General features: G+C 38.7%; 2 protein-coding genes across 3 annotated transcripts in view; one reads left to right on the top strand and one right to left on the bottom strand.

Annotated features, from left to right (window-relative positions):
• The window catches only part of LOC139142707 (metabotropic glutamate receptor 1-like), a 28,731-nt gene extending 23,798 nt beyond the window's left edge, over positions 1-4,933 (top strand). Inside the window, exons 6-8 of the mRNA XM_070712777.1 lie at positions 533-653; positions 1,149-2,049; positions 3,098-4,933. Of these exons, the coding sequence (XP_070568878.1) occupies positions 533-653; positions 1,149-2,049; positions 3,098-4,391 (2,316 nt within the window). The 3' untranslated portion in view covers positions 4,392-4,933. The remainder of the gene's footprint in view (positions 1-532; positions 654-1,148; positions 2,050-3,097) is intronic.
• Positions 4,934-9,450: 4,517 nt separating this feature from the next.
• On the bottom strand, positions 9,451-22,819 carry LOC139142706 (cytochrome P450 2U1-like). 2 transcript variants are annotated; one of them, XM_070712774.1, is made up of 3 exons: positions 22,075-22,819; positions 12,930-13,889; positions 9,451-11,569 (listed from the first exon to the last, which is right to left on the bottom strand). In XM_070712774.1, the coding sequence occupies exons 1-3, from the start codon at positions 22,430-22,432 to the stop codon at positions 11,388-11,390; spliced, it is 1,500 nt and encodes a 499-aa protein (XP_070568875.1). In that variant the 5' UTR covers positions 22,433-22,819; the 3' UTR covers positions 9,451-11,387. The 2 variants fall into 2 exon arrangements, with proteins under 2 accessions (XP_070568875.1, XP_070568876.1); XM_070712775.1 differs by having other exon boundaries at positions 11,416-11,569; positions 12,934-13,889; positions 22,075-22,511.
• Positions 22,820-25,502: the final 2,683 nt, after the last annotated feature.

The raw sequence follows: 25,502 nt of genomic DNA, 5'->3' as shown, positions 1-25,502 counted from the left end.
TCTCTATGTGTGAAAATGTTTACGATCACAGTGCCTTAGACACTAGAAATCATCCCTGAGTATACAGCTTTTCTTTTAAAGGATGATTTTAAATCTCCATTAGTTGTGAAGTACAGTTTCTTGTACCACTCTCAAAATGACATTGTAATGCCTCATACTCATCTTGTAAACATATAAAAGTAATTCCCAATGTTGTTGAAAAGTGCCCGGACTAACAGAACAGGTCCAATAATCAGTACCATTCAAGGAAGGTAAATAATGTACCAGGTCCCCCCCCCCCCAAAAAAAAAAACATGAACAGTGTCGTCTTGAACCACTGCTTAGTGATGGTATAAGTGGTGGTACCAAAATAATTAATGTGCATATGTTGACACTGTGTGGTGTTGCAAGATTAATACTTGGTACTTCAGGACACTTGAGGCGGAGATGGAGGAAAGTGTACTCGTAATATCTAGACTAACATAACGACAATTTTACAACACTTTATACAGCTATAGCTCTCTCAACCGTATGAATTTCGTGTTTTCAACAGAATATCCAGAATAACCAGTGTTGTTGGGTATGCACACCCTGCAAGGAGAACGAGTACCTACTGAATGATTTCAAATGCGAGGCCTGTAGCAAAGGTTGGTGGCCAGACGAAAGTTTGACAGGTACGTTCGACAGAGACGTTAGGTTCTCGTTTTTTACCGCGACTTGAAGGTTAGACTACAGCTCCTGTAATAAGCTTAATGATTTTGCCCGAACCAACGAACCAATCTGATTTGAACAGGTCAGTTTTATGCGAATTTCCGAACTGGCACCACCTGAGCCTGGTGTCATTAAAAGATCATTTTGCAGATTCCTTATTTAAGAGGAGTGATTATATTTCAATTTTTTTCATATTTTGGGGCTACGAATGCGGGATTATGTTCAACCAGTCATTTCCTAATTGTCATCAGATATGACATTCCTTGCACATTCATGACCAACAGACTCATTATGCAGAGCCATGCCCTAAAACGCCCACCCCAACTTGGCACTAATCCTGGTCCCGGTCTATTTCGAGCCGGGCTTTAAACCACCTCTGTGACAGAAGTGCATCATGACGTATCTTTAAATTTTATGACTTAGACAAAACAAATTATAATAATTTTTTTGGTCGACAGGTTGCAAGAGGATAGCAGTTGAATACTCCAAGTGGGGAGATACTCAGTCTATAGTGGCTATTGTGTTTGCATGCATCGGAATAATTACTACAACATTCGTAACTGCAATATTCGTCAAGAATCATGATACACCATTGGTCAAAGCTTCTAGCAGAGAACTTTGCTATATTCTGCTGGCGGGAATATACATGTGCTATGGTATGACGTTTCCTCTGCTCGCCAAACCTTCAGTTCCGGTCTGCTACGTTCAGAGAATCTTCCTGGGCCTCTCGTTCTCCGTATGCTACGCCTCTCTGGCAACCAAGACCAATCGCATCGCCCGGATTCTCGCTGGAAGTAAGAAGAAGATCTGCACCAGGAAACCGAGGTTCATGTCTGCGACTGCGCAGGTGATCATCACCACCCTGATCATTTCCGTCGAACTCGGGATAATCATAGCAATGCTGATTCTTCAACCGCCCGAAGCGGTGTACACCTACCCGTCCATCAAAAGAGTAAAACTCGAGTGTTTCACCAGCACTCTTAGCATGGTGGCCCCACTCGGCTTCGATATGTTCCTCATATGCATGTGCACTTTCTATGCTTTCAAGACCCGTAACGTTCCCGAGAACTTCAACGAGGCTAAGTTCATTGGCTTCACCATGTACACTACATGCATAATATGGCTGGCCTTTGTGCCCCTGTACCTAAGCAGCAACGAGATGCGAACGATTGTTGTCTGCTTCTCCGTCAGCCTGAGTGCGACTGTAGCCCTTGCGTGCCTCTTCTTTCAGAAGACATACATAATCCTGTTCAAACCGGAGAGAAACCGGCGGAGCTCCATGACAACGTCGACCCTAGTGCGCATGCACGTTGGTGATCCGAAACCACTCGGCAGTTTGAGCAGTCAAGATACGCCAAGGTTTGTAAGCTATTAAACGATCTTTTAAAAAAATCTTGTCTAAATGAGAGTTTCCTACTTATGTTTCACAAAATTGATGAGATCGATACAAGAGGTGTGACAAAGACAAACCTCATGGTTGACATACAACGAAGTCAGTTGATTTCCCAAGGGAGCATGGCCTCGTAAGCGTCTCCAATTACCCTGAAAATTGATATCAATATTCAGCGCTAGGGGCAGAACTGCACTTGATTACAGGTGGCGCCCCCATGGGAGGACCGACGTAGCGCTTTGCAAGGAACATCGATAAAAGGCCACATAGTGATGTAACGCACACACTTCATCCATTTTTTTTAAAAACCTAACACTTAATTGAGATTTCTAACAGGTTACTGTGTTCACACTAGTAATTCTGGTAGTCTGTATGAGATTACAGATATAGTTACACAAGTTAATTGTTTTAACTGTGAAGCGAATGAAGTACCATAATGAGTGAATATACTTTCAGAAATAACGACATTTTCGAGTGGCTTTGCTGTACTCGTCATTTAAGGTAGTATGCGCCTCGAAAGTGAAAGACCTAAGCTTTTGCTGAAACTTACCTCAATGAAAATTTTAACCATTGTCTTACCAAATCAACAATAAAAGTCGGGGATTACTTTGCAAAGATTGGAACTAACGAAATAAATTACCCAACATTTTGCGATATTTGTAATTCAAAATGGCCGCCATCCCTGTATTAACTCTATGGGGAAAACTAAATTTTGGATTTTCGAAAAACTAAGTGAAAGTTTCTCTTTCTCCAAGAACTTTAAAATGAGCCCCCGCACCTGTTAGATCAGAAAAGAATTGTAGAAATTTGAGTCCAAATATTTGTCCCCGAGGGGTGTTCTACCTTAAAAGGAGTGCTGAAAAATCAAAAACATTTTGCAGAGAGGAATCGCAAGTAGATCCGAAATCTTGCTGCTGGTTCTGATTGCAATAAACATACACAGCGTCAATGGTTTGATGTCTAACTGCTTTTGTTGTTATACTCTGATATTTATGTTACTGATATTAATGTTTTCAGGAGCCAGGCCGATAGCAGAGACTGGCTGATGGATAAAAGGTCTTCTGTTCGCAAACCTATGGTGATGGTGCATCCCTCCAGGCAGCACAATGGCCGATTCTCGGTGTTCGGCAGGTCGTTGAAAAGACGAAAGCAGAATAGCGGACAAGCCAGTCTAATGAGGGCGATAGAGAGGGATCTGGCATCGACGAGGTCGTCCCCACACAGGTACAGGTATTCACAGAGTGACGTTATTCCCTTGACAGATAGCGTCTCTAACAATAACGTTCAGGAGAGCGACATCGCCGAAGATGCAAATGAGTTGACGAAGATGATCCCAGAAAGCGAGCACGAAGAAGCCGATAGTGGCGATCAACAAATAAGTGTCGTCTCCGAGAAGGTACAAGTTTTCTACGAACAGCCAATGGAAGAATCGCCGAAGCGCAGCATTGACGGCATTCACTGCTCACTCGACGACGACAGCATTGAACTTAACTGTGACCAAGATTTCCAAGAGATCCACCTATCAGAACCCGCTTTGTTAGATGTGGACACAAATGATGGGGACCCTAGAAATTCCCTTGATGTCAGGGAGAGGACCGTTTCCATGGACTCAAGGTCCAGTCAGGGCAGTCAGAGACCTGCGACATCCAGGGCTAGCCATAGTACAGGATCACGGTTGCAATCGTCACAAAGCAGCCTTGGAAGAATGAGCCAGGGAAGTTGCACTATCGCTGAAATAACAGAGGGGATACAGTCGAGCCAAAGTGGAACCTCCTCTTCGTCCTCCTGTAATAGAATAAATGCAAATGGCTCCGTTGTCACCGGGGCCCCGGAGCCGACAAAGAAAAAACTCAAGCGACTGAGGTCACTTAGTGATGGAGAGGTCGATAATCGCTCCCCGATGAACAAATCCCCTGAGTGCCCGTCCTTATCAAGGACTTGCAGTAAAAACAGCGATGATATACTTTCACTTGAAAACTGCTACTCGACGAGGAGCTATTCAGCGCCACATCCGGGCGAAGAAATGACATTTGTTAACAATAATCCGTATTCTTATTCCCGAGATGATTATGTGAGGCCAGTGGACAACTCACGGAAATCAGAGATCGGTAGAAACGACTCTCTCCGTGACCGTGAATCGTCTCCGAGTCCGCCATTGCTGAGCGGCCATTTTTCTATGTCCCTGTTCAGTGGCCAGAGGGCGCCCTCTAATTCTGAACTGAGGACTCGAAAAAGCGGAATGATGGACTATTTCATGTCGGCAAGCGAGGGAGTAGAACAACTGCCCGACATTCCGTCATCAAACGTTTGACAATTTTTTTAAATTTTGAAAACCGTGAATTATTTAACTGCGGTTTTGTAGCCATTTTGTCTTTTCAGTGACCTGGCACTGAATATGAGTAAAAGATTATTATGGGATGTATGACGAGTGATCGCGTGCCCTTGGCGATTAGTTTTACCACAGGACATCAATTTTGCATTAGCTGTAACCTTTGATGCAGTTTGAAACACTTTATTCCTACTCCCAAAATCATGCCACAGGGCTTTGAGTTCAAGATGTCAAAAAACATGTATCGACTAATGTTTTATAGACGCTGGAATTCATTTGCCAACAAAAACATTGCATAATAGACCTAATATTGCTCTTGCAAATGTAAGACATTAAGCTTATGCTTATTATGCCCTGTATTTGAATTGGTAAAATGTATTTTTACACGATTTACGCAGAAGAAGGAAACGAATTTTCAAAAGTTACAGCTATTGTCAAAATAAATGATGCGTGTTGAGAAGTAATAAATCTGAGTAAACCTGAATCATCACATAAATTATTAACATACTTGCTTGAAATGAGATAAAAAAATTGTATATTTATGTATCGACGATGCATGTACCGTGTTTGCATACTGGTTTCAGTGTATCGACTTTAAGGGCAAGGTGAGTGTTTAGCTATGACCGTGTCTTTTGTAACAATTTTTAAAAGAGTTTTGATGAGACTTTCTGTGACTCATGTGTTTTTGTACGATAATAGAAGTAATATTATTAACTATATGTATATATACATAATGAGTATATATATATATATATATATATATATATATATATATATATATATATATATATATATATATATATATATATATATATATATATGGGAGGCAGTGGTGTTTCGAGCCAGAAGTTATGAACTGAAACGATTGTGCTCTACCTTTCCTTTCTATTGCGTGTCTTATGTCGATTAAAATCATTACATATTCTGTTTAGAGCAAACCATTCATTTTTGTAATCTTTAATATTTTAGGGCACGGCTTCTGCATTTTAAAGCCTTTTTATATGTGATACCTGCCTTTGCGATGTTTATTTGGCTTAAAAGGTAGCTGAAAAGCTCCACATAAATATAAGCATTTATTGGATGTATATCGAGGTATGTGTTCGAACGAATTATCTTTACATACTTTCAGTGCATTAATGTTTGGAACTTTACTTGCGCTTCTAACAACACCAGCATGCACGCACATACATACATACATACATACATACATACATACATACATACATACATACATACATACATACATACATACATACATACATACATACATACATACATACATACATACATACATACATACATACATACATACATACATACATACATACATACATCACATACCACACACACCACACACACACACACTCACTCACTTACATACACACTCACTCATATGTTAATTAACGAATTAATTCATTCTCCGTTTAAAATGTCCAAAACCAGGCAGATAATTTAGAAGCACAAACTGTGCTTTGCAGGAGGAAAACTAATCACGAAAACAGAAATAGAGAAAGATAGCCTAACAATTATTGAAGTTAGTGCAAAAATTGTGATGTTTCGGAAGAGTAGTTCAAATGGCTCTGTAAACTCTCCTTTTCACTCTTGATGTAAATTACATCATCGTTCGTCTTTCTCCAGACCTATGTTTGAGCTACCGAACGGAACAACGCAACGTCATTTTCTTCGTGCTTTAAATTTCATCTTGCCTTTCCTACAACATACACTCAACTTATCTTCGCATTGCAAGAATCGAGAAGCACCCTGAAGTTATAGACATTTTGGCGCACTTACTTTGGACGTAAGGCATAGGCTCTGTTACTATGGTAAATGTCCGAAATACAAATCAAGCAAGAGACTGGTAGGTACAGCGCCTTCATACGGACGTTTAACGTTGGATACATCTTATGCGATCAATACACTGCGCGTTTTGGAACTTTCTGAAAACAAATTGGAGACACCAAAAACTTCCCTTTTAATAGTGTATTTTTCATTAAATGGTTGGAATAAACTATACTGAAATATCAGTGTATGGATCCAAAACTACAATTGAATCACAAATAAAGATGTATGATGTAGGTGTAACAAGAAAGCTGTTTGAGTAGACTTATAATTTCTTATACTCAATAACAATTTTGAAGGTCATATGTATGTCAATGGCGTTGATATTGAATAAAATACTAAAATTTAACAATCAAACGTCTTCGACGCTATCTCAATAAAACTTTCGTGGACGAGACAGTCTAGCGCCCTCACTAGCCTAAACTGACTTCGCTTTGCCAGGGAGATGTGGTCACAGTTGCAAAGTCGTTTACACCTTTCGGTGACGGGTTTATTTCAGAATACCAGTTGCCAGTTGCCCATGCTAAGCTTCATTAAACAATTCTCCCATCAGAAAATTTGCAACCGCCGTAAAAAAACCCCAAAAAAACAAATAGTACCGGTTGCTCTTATGTTTATAACTTTATAAACTCTTATGTTATCTAACAGTTAGTGTATTTTTTTTACCCGTAGCTAATATGTTCAACAGATGGTCGAGTAAAAACATTATTTTTCACCTCTTTTGTTTTTAAATTTTACTCAAAATGCAATCGACACACTTAAAATTAACACCACATATCTAAATAAATATTTAATTTATATACTGTTTGTGCTAATATGGCAACAATTTAATCACAAGCAGCCGCAAGGAAAATTTAGGCACCAAAAAGTATAATCATATAATCAGCATTAGTGGATGTGCTCCATGGATTCAAATATTCACAAAGAAATTTGAAGCAGATTTTTCAAACCTGTAAAGAAACTTACTCAGAATGAGACGATATGGTAAGTAAACATTAATCCAATCACTAAACTAAGAGTGTGACATTTTTTCTAGAAGACATTTAGCCACCAAACAATCGGGCATCGACACAATATTCCCCCAATAACACGATTAGAACTAATTTGGGATAATTGGGTGGTGAAGTAATACCGATTTAATCTACAAATGTAATCTCATCCGCTTTTCTTTTTACATTACACACTTGTTTTTATGAATAAATTGTAATATTGGAACATTCAGCTATACGGCATCTAACACTGTTGCGAAATTTGAAAAATTTAAAAATCCAATTATCCCAAATTAGTTCCAATCGTGTTCAATATTAATATGGACCAAAACGAGAAATAAGAGCATAGCAACTGTTTGCTCAAGTGAATTTGTAAGGTTAATGACCCGTACCCGGGCCATAGTGACCCCATGTCAATCCAAAGTACAGACAATTGTTTGTTTTGCTGTTTTGTTTTTGCGCCCTGTCTAAGCTTTTTTTTTCAAAATCGATGGAACCTTTAGGGAGATTAGTTCACTGTCATGAGGAGTGTTTTGATTAGCCACGAAATTGGTCCATAAAGAGGGTAGTACATGTGTTTGAGTTTTCTAGCCTGAGCAAAGCTTTCTTAACTTGAGCTACAGATTTGAAAGATTTGTGAGAACTCAGATTTAGCACCAAATATGTTATTCGATGTCGGTGGAAACTTTGTGGACTTATGTCCACCAGTAGGTCATTTGGAGTGCTTTGGCTACTCACGAAGTCAGTCCGAAAGGAAAGTACTACGTGAGTTTTAAATGTTCCGACATGCTAAAATTCGCTTTTGGCAGCTCAACATAAAAAGGTCCGCCGGAGCGGACAAAAGTTTCCAAAATGGCCGAATTTTCCCGTTTTTCTCTCAAAATTCAAATAAATAAACTTACTTTGCAAATTTAGCTTATATTCAGGTATATGATTGACCTTTTCTCAACATACAGCCACCTAGCAGGTCAATGTTTAAATGAAAAAGCCTCCACAGGTAGGTAACCTTTACGCCTGTCTAACGAGTAAGAGTGTTACATTCTTTCTAGACGACAGTTAGTTACGAAACGATCGGACATCTTCCCCACTTTAATCGGGACCTAAAACAGCAAAGCCTTACTCAAGTGTAATTGTATGATCAATGACCCAGAGTAACTCCATAAACTTCAAATGATGAGAAATCAGTTTTAGGTCCCAATATCATATTCAATGTCGGTGGAAACTTCGTGGAGTTTAGTTATTTCACGAGTACTTTGCCTATCCACAGTCGGCAAGATAAGTTGTAGCCGAGTTATAGTTTTCCGATATGCAGACATTCCTGTTTAACTGAGATTAACATGTGAAATACACGTGATAAAAAGTCTGTGGAAATATTAAAATTGTACTTGGCCGCCATTAGCCACGGACCCAAATTCCACTGTCAAAACTGAGTCATATGTTTTTCCTTTAGAGGGCATAGGCATATATTTTATAATGTGAATTGTAGACAACCCAAAATCGGCAGTGATTTATGGAATCAGATTGTCATCTATTACTTGTCACGTCAAAGTTTTTGAATTTCGTTGAGTCGGCTTTCAAATGAGAAAGTACGTAAAAACACATAGCATGCAAACGCAGTACCAAAATATATAAAGTGGAGTATACTTTTATCGGACGAAACTGACTATCACATTTGGGTTTATGTTGTGTTTCCTTCTCCTTCGTATTACTGTCTTAATTTGTCTCAGTGTTTATTTCGCTATACTCCATGCATCTGTCTCCTGTCTCTGTCTGTCTTTTTCACTGTACATGTCTCTTTCCGTCTCCCCATATCTCTCTGTCTCGACTTTCTCTATCCCTTTTCTCTCATCTTTCTCTCCGGTGCTAATCTCTAAGTTGTGAAACCAATGGATTCAGTCGACTGAGAACAGCAAAACTTAGGTGATGACAATGATGTCACATTTCTTTGCATAATACCTGTCTATTATGCTCCCGTGTACTTCGATGTGGTGAAATCGTTGATTATATTGCGGCTGATTCATTACTTCGTATAATTGAACAGTTCAACTTGCATTCGTGACAGAACATGCTTGTCATTTACCTATTTGAGTCACTTGTAGCAGATGACAGAGCCGTGATATCTCTCTCTCTCTCTCTCTCTCTCTCTCTCTCTCTCTCTCTCTCTCTCTCACAGACACACACATATAATCCGAAAATGTTGACTTAAACACGATATCATGGAATTACCATTTATTTTATATCACTCTTGTGATTTTATACCTTCACATTTGATCAAAATCAACAATCGTAACCATAGTCGAAAAAACTTGACAAACGTCACAAACGAACAAATATACAGCCCTTGTTTGGATCTTGAAAGATTCATACAAATTGGTCGACGCCCTTTGTAATCATAAACACTTTTATCAGGTGCATGTGTGAGGATGATGTGAAAAAAAAACACAGATACGCTACACGCTGAAATATTGAATATTCCTCAATCACAAGAGTTCGTCACAAGGATTTACTATGATATTAAAAACGAGATACCAGCAGGCTAGTCTGGACATTATCTTTACATCGTCTGCCAAAAATTAATTATGACAGTTGTTAACTGTTGTTTAGAGATAATGATGTACCAGTTGCAAGAAAGAGACAAATCTTACTAACTACATGTATTCTGTGCACTCTTGACCCACAGAAAGCCTAACTTCGAGTCTCAGATTAATTTTGGCGATGAAAATCAACAACTCCCCTAAGTATTTAACTCATTAACGAAAGTATGGTGGCTTTTTTACTCAATAAACAGCAAAATCATGTTTTTTGTCGAAACAAAAAAGGGCACCAGGGTCAAAGCTGAGTTGAACGGTTTTAATGCACGGTGATTTCGAAATAAAAGTATCGAAGAAAAAAAGGGAGCTGGCGGTTTAATTTATCTTCATGTAGGTGCCTCGATAGTCTGCCGAGGCACCCATTTATTTTTCTTCATACACTTGGTTATTTGTGATAAAATATCAGCAAGAATTTTTCTAAGGATATATGTACGCGTACTTTGTCATATAAAAATAAAAAAACAACACAAATCAATCGATCTAGAAGACAACAGAACATTTCGTTATGTCAAGATAAAAGAAAAAAAAACATACACATATTTATGCTTAGTCGGCAAATTCTTGACAGAACGACACGCTTGTAAAATAATGAATAACACACACATAAATTTGACGACGTATCTGACTTCACGACACGTCCAAGTTAAATATTTACAGGTGGTACAAAGTATACAGATACCAATTCATCAAATATTGTCGCTGGCAAATCGACATCGTCGTCCTTTGGAATGTATCAAGTTGACGCAAACGCGTTATCTATCGTAAGGCAAATATATGAAACATATAGTTTTCATGGAAAGTAGGAAATATTTACAACGTTTGAATGTTTACAGAAATTATAACGTCCCTGAAAAATCAAAAGAAATACAACATGGTACCGTTCTCAAAGTAATACATGAATTTACAGTTTAGTTTATATGTCCTTCATTTTTATTCTGTAGCTATCCAAATGATCATTTCAAAAAGTATCGAATTACGTACATTATTTGAAGATATTTTTTATTACAAACGTATCTAATTTTGCATTTTTAAGGATGTCAGAGACTACAGATTTTCTGCGAACATTTCTCTCCAATATAAAGAATATTTACTGCTGTGTCGATTAAGGAACATGTGCCAATTGGCACCAAGTTACATGCAAACAAAAAGAGAAAATTAGACACTCTAATTTACATCTAATCAACGGTTGTAGCTCTATGCTGTATGAAAATGTTTTAATATCCCCAACGCCCTCAATTGTATTTTGATGCAGTAAGGGAGATTCTATACATTAGAGAGAATTGCTCATGACGAGATCGTTACGAAGTCTTAAAATGCTTAAGTGCCTATGCACTTCGATAAAAGTCAAGCAAAGTCGCAAGGAGCTTGTTCTAGCTGTCTCGGACAAATGAGATTGTGCAAATTCACAAATTCAATACCATAATCGGTATGGTCGTCATACATCGGAATATATGGCTTGGAATATATGTCTTACATTTGATAGATGGTTTGATAGATGGAAAGTTTGGAGCATTTTGACGAAAGTAGACATAATGTCGTCGGACATGATCGTCTGTACATTACGCCCTCGGGAAGACACAAACTTCATATGGATGCGGACTTAAGGTGATCCCTGTCTTACCAACCAGATTTGGATATGATGCACCGTCTGGCATGCCGAACTTGAACTTGTGTATCAGGCATGAGAAGAAGAGAAAGAGCTCCATCTTGGCCGTCTGTTCACCTAGGCACATACGGGCACCTGAGGGAAGCAATGTGGTGGAAAATCCGGGTACTTTGTTAATATAATAATAGCATGTGTCAATAATGTAAATTATTGGTTTTGCGACTTCATTCAAAGTCCAGAGGCAACACCTCATTCATACTATCAGTCTGATAAGCCTTATCTAGAATAAACGTTTTCAAACAGATAAACATGGGCGGGTTCTTTTGTGTCTAACGTGCCATAGATTACAAAGTTTGCCAAAACCCGTGTCTATCTCACACCTCTCTGCCTCACAAACCGTTTAACACTCAGTCATCATTACATTAGTGCTGTAACGGTTCCAACCACACATAGACATATCGGACTATCACGTCTTCGCATGGCACATGTATCGTCATTTATAAAGGGTTAAAAGATCGGAGATTTGTTCGCTTACTACCTCGTTATGGTGCGCACATTTAAATACACTAAGTAATATATGCAAAGAAGAGCACAATGTGATATCGATGTTTTAAATTGCACGAGTAATAATAAAAGGCCCGCAAAAACGAAAGCACATCCAATAAATTGCTAGTTCCGAGGCAACTCCCCTTGAAGTATCCCCCCGACTAAAATTATCCATTACAAATGCAAATTTCATACATGAAGAGTGAAAGAGGATACTAACGAAAGGGTAAAAATCAAAATGTCAACGGCTTGGTTTTTTCTGTTTTAAACTTATCAAGGTAGTTCGCGATTCAAAATTGAACAACTTGAACTTTTGTCTAAACTCGAGGAAACTTTTAATAAAACACGATTAGAACTAATCTGGGATAATTGGATCTTCATATTTTTCACATTTTTCAAAAGAGTTAGGTGCCGCATAGCTGAATGTTGTATATTACGAATTACTCATAAAAACAAGCGTGTAACTTAAAAAGAAAAGCAGATGTGCTTACATTTGCAGGTTAAAACTTACTTCACCATCCAATTATCCCAAATTAGTTCCAATCTTGTTATAATTCACTTTCGAAATCAGAAATAAAATTCATTAGTCACCATGCACAATTTCAAAAAGAAATTACCCAATCTTTACGAAGCCTTGATATTCAAAATGACCGCAACTCCTGTGTAAATCTGTGGAGAAACATTCAAGTTTCGATTTTCACAAAACTTAGTGAAAACTTTAGTTATTCCATGGTCTTCAAAATCAGCCCCTACAAGTTGCAAACCAAAGATATACTGTAAATGATTTCAATTCCGAACACCTATTCTTGAGGTGCATTCTACCTTAACCCTTTCACCCCCCCCCCCCAGTTCCCTGTATACAGGTCCAACTTTACCATAGAAAACAATGGATTTGGGACAAACCATGGTGGTGAAAGGGTTAACTTGACTTTCTATTATATCAACTCACCTACACTGAAAGGAATGAAATTGTCCGGTCTGTGAACACTGCCGTCTTTGTTTAAGAATCTCTCGGGATTGAATTTTTCTGGCTCTTCCCAGCCATCGGATTCATGCAAGACAGACCACAGGTTTGCGATGACCACAGTGTCTTTTGGGATCTTGTGGCCGTTAATTTCAGTGTCAACCATAGAGCTGTGCGGCACTGAGAGAGGCAGAACGCTGGCGATTCTTTGGACCTCCATGATGGTGGCTTCTATGTAGGGTAACTTCGGCTTGTCCTCAAGGTTTGGCCGTCTGTCGGTTCCGACGACACGTTTCAGTTCGTCGTAGACCCGTTGCTGCACTTCGGGAAACGCGACCATATAGAGAATCAGCCAGAGGATAGTGGTGGCTGTCGTCTCCGTCCCGACGGTGAAGAGATCATTGGCGACGCGCCGGATGTTGTCGTAGTCGAATGATGATTTCTCGTTCCTTTGCTGACGAATCTCTATCTCCCTTAGATACAGGTCGATGAAGTCACGGATATCGTCAGGGTTGTATGTGCGTTTGTGTTTCTCAATCATGTCCATCAAGCATGTTCTGAAGTAGACGTGATTGGTCAAGACCTTCTGGTAATTACCAAAGGGCAGATATTGCAGCAGCGGTATGAAGTTGACGGCCGTAGCGGAGCCGCAGAGTAGCATATTTTGATGGTGAGTGGTCAACAAGTTGCGAAATTCTGCATCGTCGTGACGGTAGCGGCGACCGAAGACAATGGAGAATATTATGTTGCAGACTGAGTTGCGAACGTAGTGGAAAGGTGCGAAGGGCTTTGCTCCGATGCTCTCAAAATCTTCAATCAAGCCATCAACCTCGTTCATCACCCTGTCAGCAAAGGCGGAAGAACCCCAGCCGAAGCCTTTTAAGGCCGACACGGCGAAGTTTCGCTGTTCTTTGTAGTCGTCGTCGTAGGTTGCAAACACAATGCCTGAAAATAACAGAAAGAAAGTGATTTTTGTTTATTATAATCAGTAACTGACATCAGTTCTATCGTATTTTCATTGGAAGCCACAACCCCCCCCCCCCCCGGTCCGGAAAACATAAAGTACTGAAACTTCTCTGCGACTTGTGTTCCTTGATCGATTTCATATAACACCCATACCCTGGCTTATGTTGTCTTTGCCAATTTGTAAAAACACGTAGAAGGCAGACAATGAAGTGATCTTCCGCGATAGAACAGTTCTATCGTTTTTCTACTCTGGTAATCAATAAAACAGGGGATTCATAAGGTGTTACAGGTCGTTTGACAATATTTGCAAGTGTTGCATATACATATATTTACAGTTAATAGTGGCTTTAGGATTATATATTATAGCCAAAACATGGGACTATGTGCCCGAGGGTAGGTGACCATTTGCCCGACGTAAGGAGGGCAAATGGTCTCCTGCCCCGAGGGTACATAGTCCCTTGTTTGGGCTATAATATTTTTATTACATGCCTCTCTTACTCAGTTTGCACCAAAAATATTTACGTTTATTGGCAAATTATAGTCAAATGCTTTATTTTCATTTTACACGAAAAACGGTTAAAAATAGCATTGATGTATTTAAACTTCTGTTATGCGGTTTATCAATATTTTTATGCGAAATTTTCCAAAAACCGGATTTTCTGTGCAAAACATGCAATTTCAAGACTTTATGTGGAAAAGTTTTCAAATTGAAAATAGTTCCGGTTCACTTTCAGTCCAGTGATGACTATGCGGCCCGCGACGTCATCGACGAGTTACCATTGAATCCTATTGAGCGCGCGACGTTCGATATACGAGGCATGTAATAAAATGCTTTATAGGTACATACAGATCATATTACAGCGAATCGACTGCAACATAAAGAACATGGTAAGAACAGTTTAAAAAATGGCAATGACATGGGCAAAAAACTGTTGCAATCTAACACGCCTTAGGCACTAACGGAAAGACGTGATTTCGCTCCACAGGAAAAAGAAGGCGTTCGCACAGTTGCGAAAACCTGAGGCTGGAACGTCGCGTTCCGTCGCGACAATTAACGAGCCCTGGGCCTAGGTATTTTGCACTTAGCTACCTGTTCAACACACTCGTACCGAGACAGAGTAGCTATCTCGTGTTGAAACTGCAATCTTGCTTGGACTTGAGGTGGGTGCGTCCCTGTTGCGAGGCTGAAGCACTTTGATTTATTTCGTCACCTGTTCATCTCGGCTGTTGTTTAAATCGCTCAATTGCTGAATGGCATTTACAACGGGCAATAAAGGGACCAAATGAGCGCGAATAAGAGTTGAATATATTACCCATTGGTGTTGATTTACTGTAGGGCGTTCAGCATTCTTCACTGCTGTATTTAGAATGTGTTGTTATTTTTGTGTGGTAGCGCGACCTTGTTGATTTGATGGTCACTTTCCAATGCACTGTAAGCTAAACGACAATAATCAAATTGATGAAGGCCAACAACTCAACAAAACGCGCTTTAATTTCAAGTTCGTGACTGGCCATGACCCTTCTCCAGTCGGATGTCGAGTCTAACCTCATGAACGCGAAACTAGGGAGCCGTCATTATTTACGGCCTGGGGGGGAAATCGGAGGAATTTCATCGGAAACTCTGAAATTTCGAGTAACCCCCCTGCCAACCCTGGTGAATTCGAGTAATTCCCCTCTCTAACACAGACATTCTGACTGACCCCCCTCACTTAGAGAAGTTAAATATCAAGTTATGTATTTGTAAAATTTATAAAAATACAGCAATAGTAAAAATCTTTCATATCCCTGGTGTACCCTGCTAAACTATCATCGGTTATCCCATGACGGTTGAAAAGAGTAAAATCAACAAAACGAAATTCAAAGTCACGATAAAATGTAGATATGAAGCTCACTCTATAAAGAGTATCCAACCACATAGTATTGTTTACTTTGGATGGGTATCATGACAGGGTTTTCACTAAGATATCTGACAGGGCAGAATTTGAAAGTACAGGGGGAGAACACGCGGGAGGCTGGGGGAGTGTCAATTGATGTGTGCAACGGTGCAGTCTGGTGCAATATGAGAGGTGTTTTCAACTTGCATTTTTACTAAGTAAAACTGTTAGAACATCCAATGGGGAGAGAGCGAGAGGGGTGTTGATGTGTGAAATTGGGCAATCTGAGAGGTTTTTCAATTTATTTTGCACCAAAAATTGAGTAACCCGCTTCTCTCTCTCCACATTTTGAGCAAGCCCCCTTGTAGCTTTCAATTTTTGGGGTGGTCCCCCGTCACATTCCTCCGGCCCCAAGGCCGTAAATAATGACGACTCCCTTAAGTCATATTGAAAGACGGAACGTCAGTCTGACCAAAAGCATGACAGGCCAAATTTGGCAACATCAGAACAATTTAAAGACAAAACGGAGCTCAATGTTTCCGCAAAAAATTCGGTAGAACTTTATAACGGTATGTTCCAAAATATTTCTCCGCTTCCATGGTGGAATAATGTTGGGTGAAAATATAGAAATTGTTCTCAGGCATTCTGATCATGTTCAATATTTCTTCCCGGAAATTCATACTACGTACGTGTCAGCGAACATGTGTCCTTGACCCACTCATGATACTGACAGGTAGAAATCGTAGATGGGAAATCTCTCTCTCTCTCTCTCTCTCTCTCTCTCTCTCTCTCTCTCTCTCTCTCTCTCTCTCTCTCTCTCTCTCTCTCATCTTATTCATGAAACAAGTCAGTAAAATAATGTCCTTATACATAAGATGGATGAAACACTGTCATGTCACCAACTTATCCGTTTAACTATTATTTCATGAATATTGATGTGCATTTCGAGGTTCATGGAAACGATCGGATTTTTAACACAATAATGGAAGATAAAGAAACTAAAATACAATCGAATGTCAAATAGTATGTACAGTTTCAAATAAATCAAAACGCCCATGCAAAAGAGGGAGAGGCCTTTGAAGTTTACATAAACCAAAGTCTGCCGTTATTTGTGTCCCTTTGGTTTCAATATTAATCTTGATAGCGTAATTTCTATATCGGTCAAATGCCATCGCCCTTTTCGGACACCATGACCCGCTATATGCGAGATTTAGTACCAGTTCACATCGAGTTGAAATTCACAAGGTTACTCCTTACAGTGCTCTGTCCTTGGTCGTACCATTCTTTAGGACTTTGTGTTTTCAAATCTTCTAAAAGTTTAAAAGTTTAAAAGTTAGCCGAGGGGAGTCTCTCCCCGATAATCACTTGAGAACAGTTCGTCCTTCAGGGTAGACTGCAGCTTTACAAAGATAACTATACAGTGAGGTTGCAAGAAGTTGACGTATTTTCTAATTTGATCGTTTTATTTTCTTACCTCCAATACATCTTAAGCTAGTATGCTTCTCGAAAGTGAAAGACTAACTTTCGCTAACTTTTCCCTATAAAAACTTTCTCATCAAATTGAAAAAAACCCAGGGATCACTGGGTTGGAACAAGAGAAATAAATTACTAACATTTACCGATATAAAAACTTTCAACATTTCTCTCATCAAATTGAAAAAAACAGGGATCACTGGGTTGGAACAAGAGAAACAAATTACTAACATTTACCGATATAAAAACTATCAACATTTCTCTCATCAAATTGAAAAAAACAGGGATCACTGGGTTGGAACAAGAGAAACAAATTACTAACATTTACCGATGTAAAAACTTTCAACATTTCTCTCATCAAATTGAAAAAAACAGGGATCACTGGGTTGGAACAAGAGAAACAAATTACTAACATTTACCGATATAAAACTTTCAACATTTCTCTCATCAAATTGAAAAAAAAAACAGGGATCACTGGGTTGGAACAAGAGAACAAATTACTAACATTTACCGATATAAAAACTATCAACATTTCTCTCATCAAATTGAAAAAAACAGGGATCACTGGGTTGGAACAAGAGAAATAAATTACTAACATTTACCGATATAAAAACTTTCAACATTTCTCTCATCAAATTGAAAAAAACAGGGATCACTGGGTTGGAACAAGAGAAACAAATTACTAACATTTACCGATATAAAAACTTTCAACATTTCTCTCATCAAATTGAAAAAAACAGGGATCACTGGGTTGGAACAAGAGAAACAAATTACTAACATTTACCGATATTTGAAATTCAAAATGGCCGCCATCCCTGCATTAAGTCTACTAGGAAATAGAATTTTGATTTTTGAAATTCTAAGACGATAAAATGTTTTTACAAGAGCTTTAAAATGAGTTCCGACAAACGGTAGATTAGGAAATAATTGTAAAAACAATAAGAGTCCGTATATAAATCCTCGATGCACATTCTGTCTTAAAACGAGTAAATTACTGCACCTAACACAAACAGAACATTCGGATATGATTTCAAATAGGAAACACACTCAAATTAATATGTATTAATTACGCAGGCGCATTCTCCAGCAAAAGTCTACAGAAAGTTGCATTCCTTCGTTATGCTTGTCGGCAAGCCATGGGCATGATAGACGAGATCCTGGTCAACTAATTTAATTCTTTTGAGCTCATTCTGTATTTTAAAGCTTTTCAGTCAAACCGAAGAATGTGTAAACCGTATTCGTAGAGATATCCCCGCAAATCAAGTAAGTTTGTGAAACGTAATTAACCTTAGGGTTAATAATATTCCATTGAATGGATAATTATATTAATAATATTCCATTGAATGGGTAATTATATTAATAATATTCCATTGAATGGATAATTGCAAAACCTTATGGAATGCAGCAGTATAGAACAAATTTGATATTTTTTCTTACTTGCCCGTAATAAGACTAATGGTGAACTGGAGAATACAATGCTAGCTTTAATAGTGCGAATGATAGCTGAGCGATATCACACTGTGATTGCTGGCAATACTTGAATTATCCTGCTTTTATTGTAAACATGACATGCTACAATTATTGCACCTTATGGCTTCTTATTACCTTTAGGGTCGAAAAACAAAACATAAAAAATCGATTTAACGGCATTACAAAGGGAGCAGTGAGGTATATAAGTAGACCATAAGCCCCCTTTCACCCTCGACTCCACGTTCCTGCTGTAAACGCTGACAGAAGTTATTTTTGGGTGTTTAGATTTTTGATTAGAGTTGCATTTTGAGTGTGTGGATAGATGTTTGGGCAAACCAGAGAATCTATAGAGAAACAAACACAGTTGCACGGCTGTATGATCATTCGACAATGTTATCTACAAAAACCATCATGTCATTTATGTGGGCAAGGATATTGCTCTTTAATGAAGAAGCAACACGCACTTATTGTAGTATACCAGTAAAATCAGTTGAAACTGCATAATACATCGTTCAAATCACCCTTATCTTATAAGAAATACTTTGCCGTGGCGTGACCATAATTATTGCGATAGGTTTGGAGTTTATCGGCTTCAGATATACATGTTTGTTTACCGGTCTACTTGTACGGAAAGGCACCTGAGATGTGTTTAATGTTTTGATGATATAGTCCCCATGGCGATGTTATCATGGTGGGTCCCGGGACTGGCTTCGGGGAATTCTCGTTACAAATTGATACAAGCCTCTCTTGAAGAGGACCAGATGCATTGCAGTCGGGCATCTTGCGCTCCCGGTAAATACGGTTCTCCAGGTGCTAGCATTTACAACCCGCCATGCTGTGATTTATTCTCAGGCAAGAGTAAGCGCACGTGAAATGTTATTGTGATACACTTCTCGCGTAAAATTGATTTACAGCCTTGCCGTAAAACGTGCGGTTTGCGGAATGCGCTTTTAGGGCGCTGCGGCCCACAGTACTAGAGATTTCCCATAATACATCATGATTTGTACCAACGTAGCTACCATGTCTCCAATGTGTGTACAAATTCCTGGACCAGTTGTAACAATTCTGAAAACGTAGTTTTAAAAACACCTTTCTTCTCAATTCCCGTTTTACAGGATTAAGAAAATTGTGCTTGATTGAGAGAAGAGAAAGGATTTTTGTAATTTTTCCACTGATTGTGTCCTCAGCCATACAGAATAAAGTGATGAAAAGTAGGGAGACTTGTTGCACCTGTTTTATTAAACAAAGGGATATTGATTTTTTTCCAAATAGAAAAGACAAAAGAAATTTACATGCTAACTTTTTTCAGAAAATGACCCCTTCACTTGCTTCCCAAAAATTGTGACATTTGTAGTACCTTCATAATGTGACTTTTATGGTTAATTGACGGTTTCTTTGAAATTCATACTACAATATTTCAACGTACTTTTAATAAATATAATTAATCAATTATTGTGAGACTTTACATTATTGCTTTTATACACTGAAAAAGTTATAAGAAAACTAACGTTGTTGGTACAAATCAAAAGGCATTATTGGTAATTTATTGTACTGTGCGGCCGGCCACGCTAAAACCGCAAGTTGATGTGTGTATGCGCAATGTGAACATCGATGCAAACTAATCAACGACGCCCTCGTAGAACGACGCACCGCTTAAAGTGTCATTGGACAGAGTCAACGATTCTAGATTGTACCTCAAGGAAGTCTCTACCAATACGAATGATTTTATTTCGATTTAGGAAAAACACGGAAATAAAATGGTAAATATAAGTACATTTAATTTGACCGAAGCGTGGTTGGGTTTTGGCCAGCACAAACAATTTGAAAAATAAGTTCTTAACATTAATATATTCAACTTTATATCGAGATGGCATTCCTCCAGTATGCCGCACCTTTCATTATCATCAAATCTTTAGCTAGCTTGCTCAACGACAAAGTCGTAAACTTACTCAACATTATCGAAGAATCCACTTTTTCACATCATTCATAATTTGGGGCACATGGCGATAGGGATGATCAGGACTTGGTTTTCGTGTTTGAACGTCTGATCAGGACTTGGTTTTCGTGTTTGAACGTCTGATCAGGACTTGGTTTTCGTGTTTGAACGTCTTATTGTTGTTATTTATGAAAGGGTGGTTCAGAGTTTCCTTGGGCTACAGCATCAGAAAAAAGTTACAAACTGTCCATATTTTCAAAGCATAAATTACATGAAGTGAAGCAAGGAAGCCGACCGATTGCTGTGTCCAAACAATCGAGGAATGTTGACATTATGTTGAGATTAAAAAAGTCCAAAACACAATATTGCAACTTTAGAAGAAAAGGAGTAAATATCAATTTCAAATGTGTTAACTTCAGTCACATTATGCATTTTGACTAATGAACTAAAAGGATACAGTTTGGTATACTGTTAATGTTTTTGCTGTTGCATAAAAATGCTATTACACATTGATTGGTAAATCCGAAGATATAGATTTGAAAGCCCTACTACTAACAATAATAGTATGTGTAATTTCAAAAGCATTTTTCCGTTTGGTTGTTTTTCAGCTTGCAAGATCCAAGTGAAGCGATAGCACAAACACATAGCAAGATGCTTTATGTTTTCTTAGGAAACGTAGTCAAAAATCAAGTGAAAAAGATATCTCATTTTGGACACGAGGGACAGATTCATACCTGTCAGGTACACGCTGTTGATCGCGAAGGGAAGCTGAAATTTCGGTTGATACTTGTATGTGGACAACTTGTATGTGGACAACAAGAGTTTAATGCGAAATCATGGACATAAACCCAACGCTATGTTAACTATCTGAATCTGTAAACCCCGCACTTATGACCTCAACACATTTCAATAAAGCCTGTATTACTAATGGGTTATCAATATTCTTTATTTGTTAACATTTATTATCATTTTGTTCAGTGAACTTGTCTTGATTGACTCGCTAGAACGAGAAAAAAATCCCTTTTGCCATGTCATAGTGATTTTGTATAAAAAGATTAACTTTCACTCTTATCACCAGCATGTAGAACAATGACTGAAGTATAAGAAAATATGTGTTCAAAGGCAACACTACCTCTTTGGTAAAACAAGCAATGTCAATTGTTCAATATACAACAAGTTTCTCGCAAAGATATATATATATATATATATATATATATATATATATATATATATATATATATATATATATATATATATATATATATATAAATTAGTGTTCAATATTACCCTAAGTAATTGGCAGTTATTTCGCTCAGGCTAAACCCTTTGTTGAGAACCTTGTGTTATTGTAAAATGGCATTCCTCCTGTTAAAGTAAATCGCATAATGAAATTGTAAAAGTAAGTTCTTACCTCTGCCGGCGCCAATTAAGTCTGAGAGCACCATACTTGGCCTTCCCTTGAAGGTGTCGCCCTTGTTGACGAAGGCCTCCTTGATGGCTTGGTATCCGTTGAGAACGACCACCATGGTGCTACCCATCTGAAGTGAGTACACATTGCCGAACTTCTCAGTCAGCTTGACCATGCTCTTGAACGGAGCGCTCTTGTCCAGTAAAGGCAGACAGCCTATCACCGGGAGACCCCATGGTCCAGGTGGAAGGGACTTCTGCTTCGCCTTGTACAGGAAAACAAGGAAAGCAGAGAGAATCAACGCCGTAGTGACGAGGATGTAAGTGATGGGGTTGCTCTGTGCAATGGTAACACCGATCATGTTGCTGCTGTTCGTAATTGTGCGTACTTGATAGTGCTTACTATCCTGACAATACGGTTTTCAGAATCGATGTGTTTGGCTGTTATATATACCGGCTCTATTTATATGTTTATTTACCTTACTGGCCATCAAGAAACTCGCGAACCACGTGTCTTGTATGATTTCGAGGGTGTCACGCCTCCTAAAACCTCACGTTTCTGAAAGACACAAGGAAACGGCACAAACATTTGTGTGTGTTACAGTAAATGCACACAGTCATCAGATTTAGTGCAGTGATGAATTGTAAACGATAATGTGGAGAGAACTTGAAGCTTGCCGTTCACTTTGACAATATTTCAGACGTTGGAGCGGAGTCCCCGGTAAGACAACTCCACAAGAAGAGTCACATGGTTGAAGACTCTCATGCCTTTACGTGAGGCGTGGCAGCACTACTACCTTGATTTGTCGTTGGACCCACGCCAAAAGTTGAGGCTCACCCCGGCCAACCGCGTCCGCGGGGATTTGGCCCTGACATCTCGTGCGTTTAAGTTATACACCAACGACCATGGACTATCTATAGGTACATTCCAAATTACCTTGACTTCTCACCCAATAGAGTGGTATGAGAATGACCCTTATAGATCTATCTTGACTGCATTTCTACTAGCTCTGCGTACGATGCTGTGTGTTCCCGTGGTGGTTTCCACGTGGTGGGAGGCCGTGTAACGCCGGGAACAGACAGCATCATGCGCAGGGCTACATTTCTGCATAAGTTTGCAATGCGAGGCGAAAATTTCAGCTGAGCATTTAAAATAGCTGATGAAGTGATTTAAACATTCAAAGACTGAGCAACATGACACTTCCTAAAGTAAAAATGAAGTTTCTGGTTTATATCGGAGATATAAACCCAGGGTGTAAATAAACAAAGAAGTTATTAATCCATGCGACTTGCGATGCTAATGCATGATTCGAAGCCACCACTCACTTGTGTAGTAGTATAATATACAAACATGTCTGATTCAAGTGTAAACGACATCGAAATGACGAGGACGAATACCCAGCATCGATAGGTCATGGACACTAGTAGGGGTAGGGTGGAAAAGCCCCAAAGATATAGCTAGATGAGTAATCCAACCTGTTGCTTTTCTGATAGAGTATAATGAATTTCATTTTAGACGTCGTCGAAAATTAAATGTGCCATTAGAACTCTATCTTCTTCAGTTTGTCTGTCGTGACCGTTCAATCCACCACGGACGGGCAACAAAGTATATAAAACCGGATAAAATACATGGTTTTACCGCGATTGGCCACATGGGGATTGACAGTTTTTACTATTTGTGCAATGGTTGCCCCTGACATCTAAAGGCTTTCAAACCCAGTTCAGAATAATTCTGAGATTGTCCTTCATAAGGAGGCAGTTAATGAATCCGAATGGATTTAGGACATTCAAAAGGTACCTATTTTATAGCAACAAGGAAGAAGTTAAATTGACCGATTTTGCACTGAAGGGACAAAATAGATACACAGACTGACTTACAAACAAACAGACAGACATCTTGAAATGGGGTATGACCAACCTCAGTCAAACCTCAATTTTTTGTGTCGGTCGCGATCGAGAAACGGCTTTACAAATATTGACCTTTACCCGAGAGTTACATTGTACCCCTATCAGTGATTTTAAAGACATGTACACAATCCCGCCAAATCGACAAAACGAAAACTATTAAATTTATTATGTACCTACCGAGAAAAGCTACAAAAAGTTTGATGAACCCACTAAGGTTAAAATAAGGTAATTTACGGTGCCTGGGCACTTCAAATGATATTTCTGATTGGTTAGGTTTTGCCTTTTAATGTCTCAGCCTGTAAATTTTGGAACCAACTGTAATTCATTGGGTTAAAAATCTCACGAAAAAGTTTGATGAACCCGTTCAGCTTTGCATCAGGTTGCAAAATGTGTTTGGGCACTTCAAACGCGTCATATGTTATCAAACTCTGACACCTTAACTGTCTTGGAATTTATCCAGCGCGTACCTTGTTATACTGTGGCGAAACGATTCGACTATAAAACCTATTATTCTCTATTAAACGATCAAATGGTAATCTAATTAGGATGCGATAACTCAAGTGGACTATATCGGTATGTGAGGTCGACTGTTCAGTTTGCTATGTTCTGATTACTTTGGTACTTTGTACCGGTAATACTGATAATTTTCTCTGTGCCTAAAACCTCGTGACATTGGTCCATCTGGGCACATTTGAGTGATTAGGTGGAATTTGCTCATAAAAATTGGCATGTGACTAAGTTTCAAAGTTCAAATATCCAACCTTTATTCTGATTGGACAGCTAGTTTGTTCATCTTTAGTAAAAAAGAGTATCAGACTTAATCACAAATTTCAATGTCTGACCTTCCAATGATTGTCATTTCTTTGTTACAAACGGACTTTTAACGTAATCACAAAACACGAATTTTAAATAAACTAAGCTTAATCTTTGGTCTGATCGGACGGCTATGTGCCTCGTTGACAAAAAACTTTAAGAACAAAATGTAAATGCCATGAGTCACAACTGCACATTTAATTTACGTCAAGTCGCTCGGCGTGTATGTGTCAACATTATTTTAGCATACCAAGGCATCGTCTTGCAAAATCTTAGTCATTTAAATGATCTATCCGAGATCATAGATATGCTAAAATACCTGGATTGCGTGTATAATTTAGTCCATGGCATTGTGCAACTCAAGACCCTGTAAGATCAAATTACGTGGTAAATATTGAACTTGCTGTGTTTCACGTGCACTCCAGGAAACTATCATGTGCAAATCTCTGTCAAATTTAACAGCGACGTCACTGTCCTTGCCCTTGGACACAGTTCAGTGGGAAATGTGGCAATGACGCATGCACACTATCGTACACATTGCTTTCTTCTTTGAAGACATTGATCTAAAACGGTTGAGTGCGCAAGTTGCACAGTTGGGTAATACCATTAGTCATTAATCATTTACGTTAACTTAATGTATCAGAGGGACTTCATACCCATGGCGTCTATTTGGGTTAACTTTCATGGTTATCATTTGCAAGTGAAAGTAAC

The sequence above is a fragment of the Ptychodera flava genome, chromosome 10 (assembly GCF_041260155.1).
Source record: "Ptychodera flava strain L36383 chromosome 10, AS_Pfla_20210202, whole genome shotgun sequence".
In the NCBI taxonomy this organism is placed as follows: Eukaryota; Metazoa; Hemichordata; class Enteropneusta; family Ptychoderidae; genus Ptychodera; species Ptychodera flava.
Note: the sequence above shows the minus strand (reverse complement) of the source record. Positions and strands in the feature narration are given on the sequence as shown.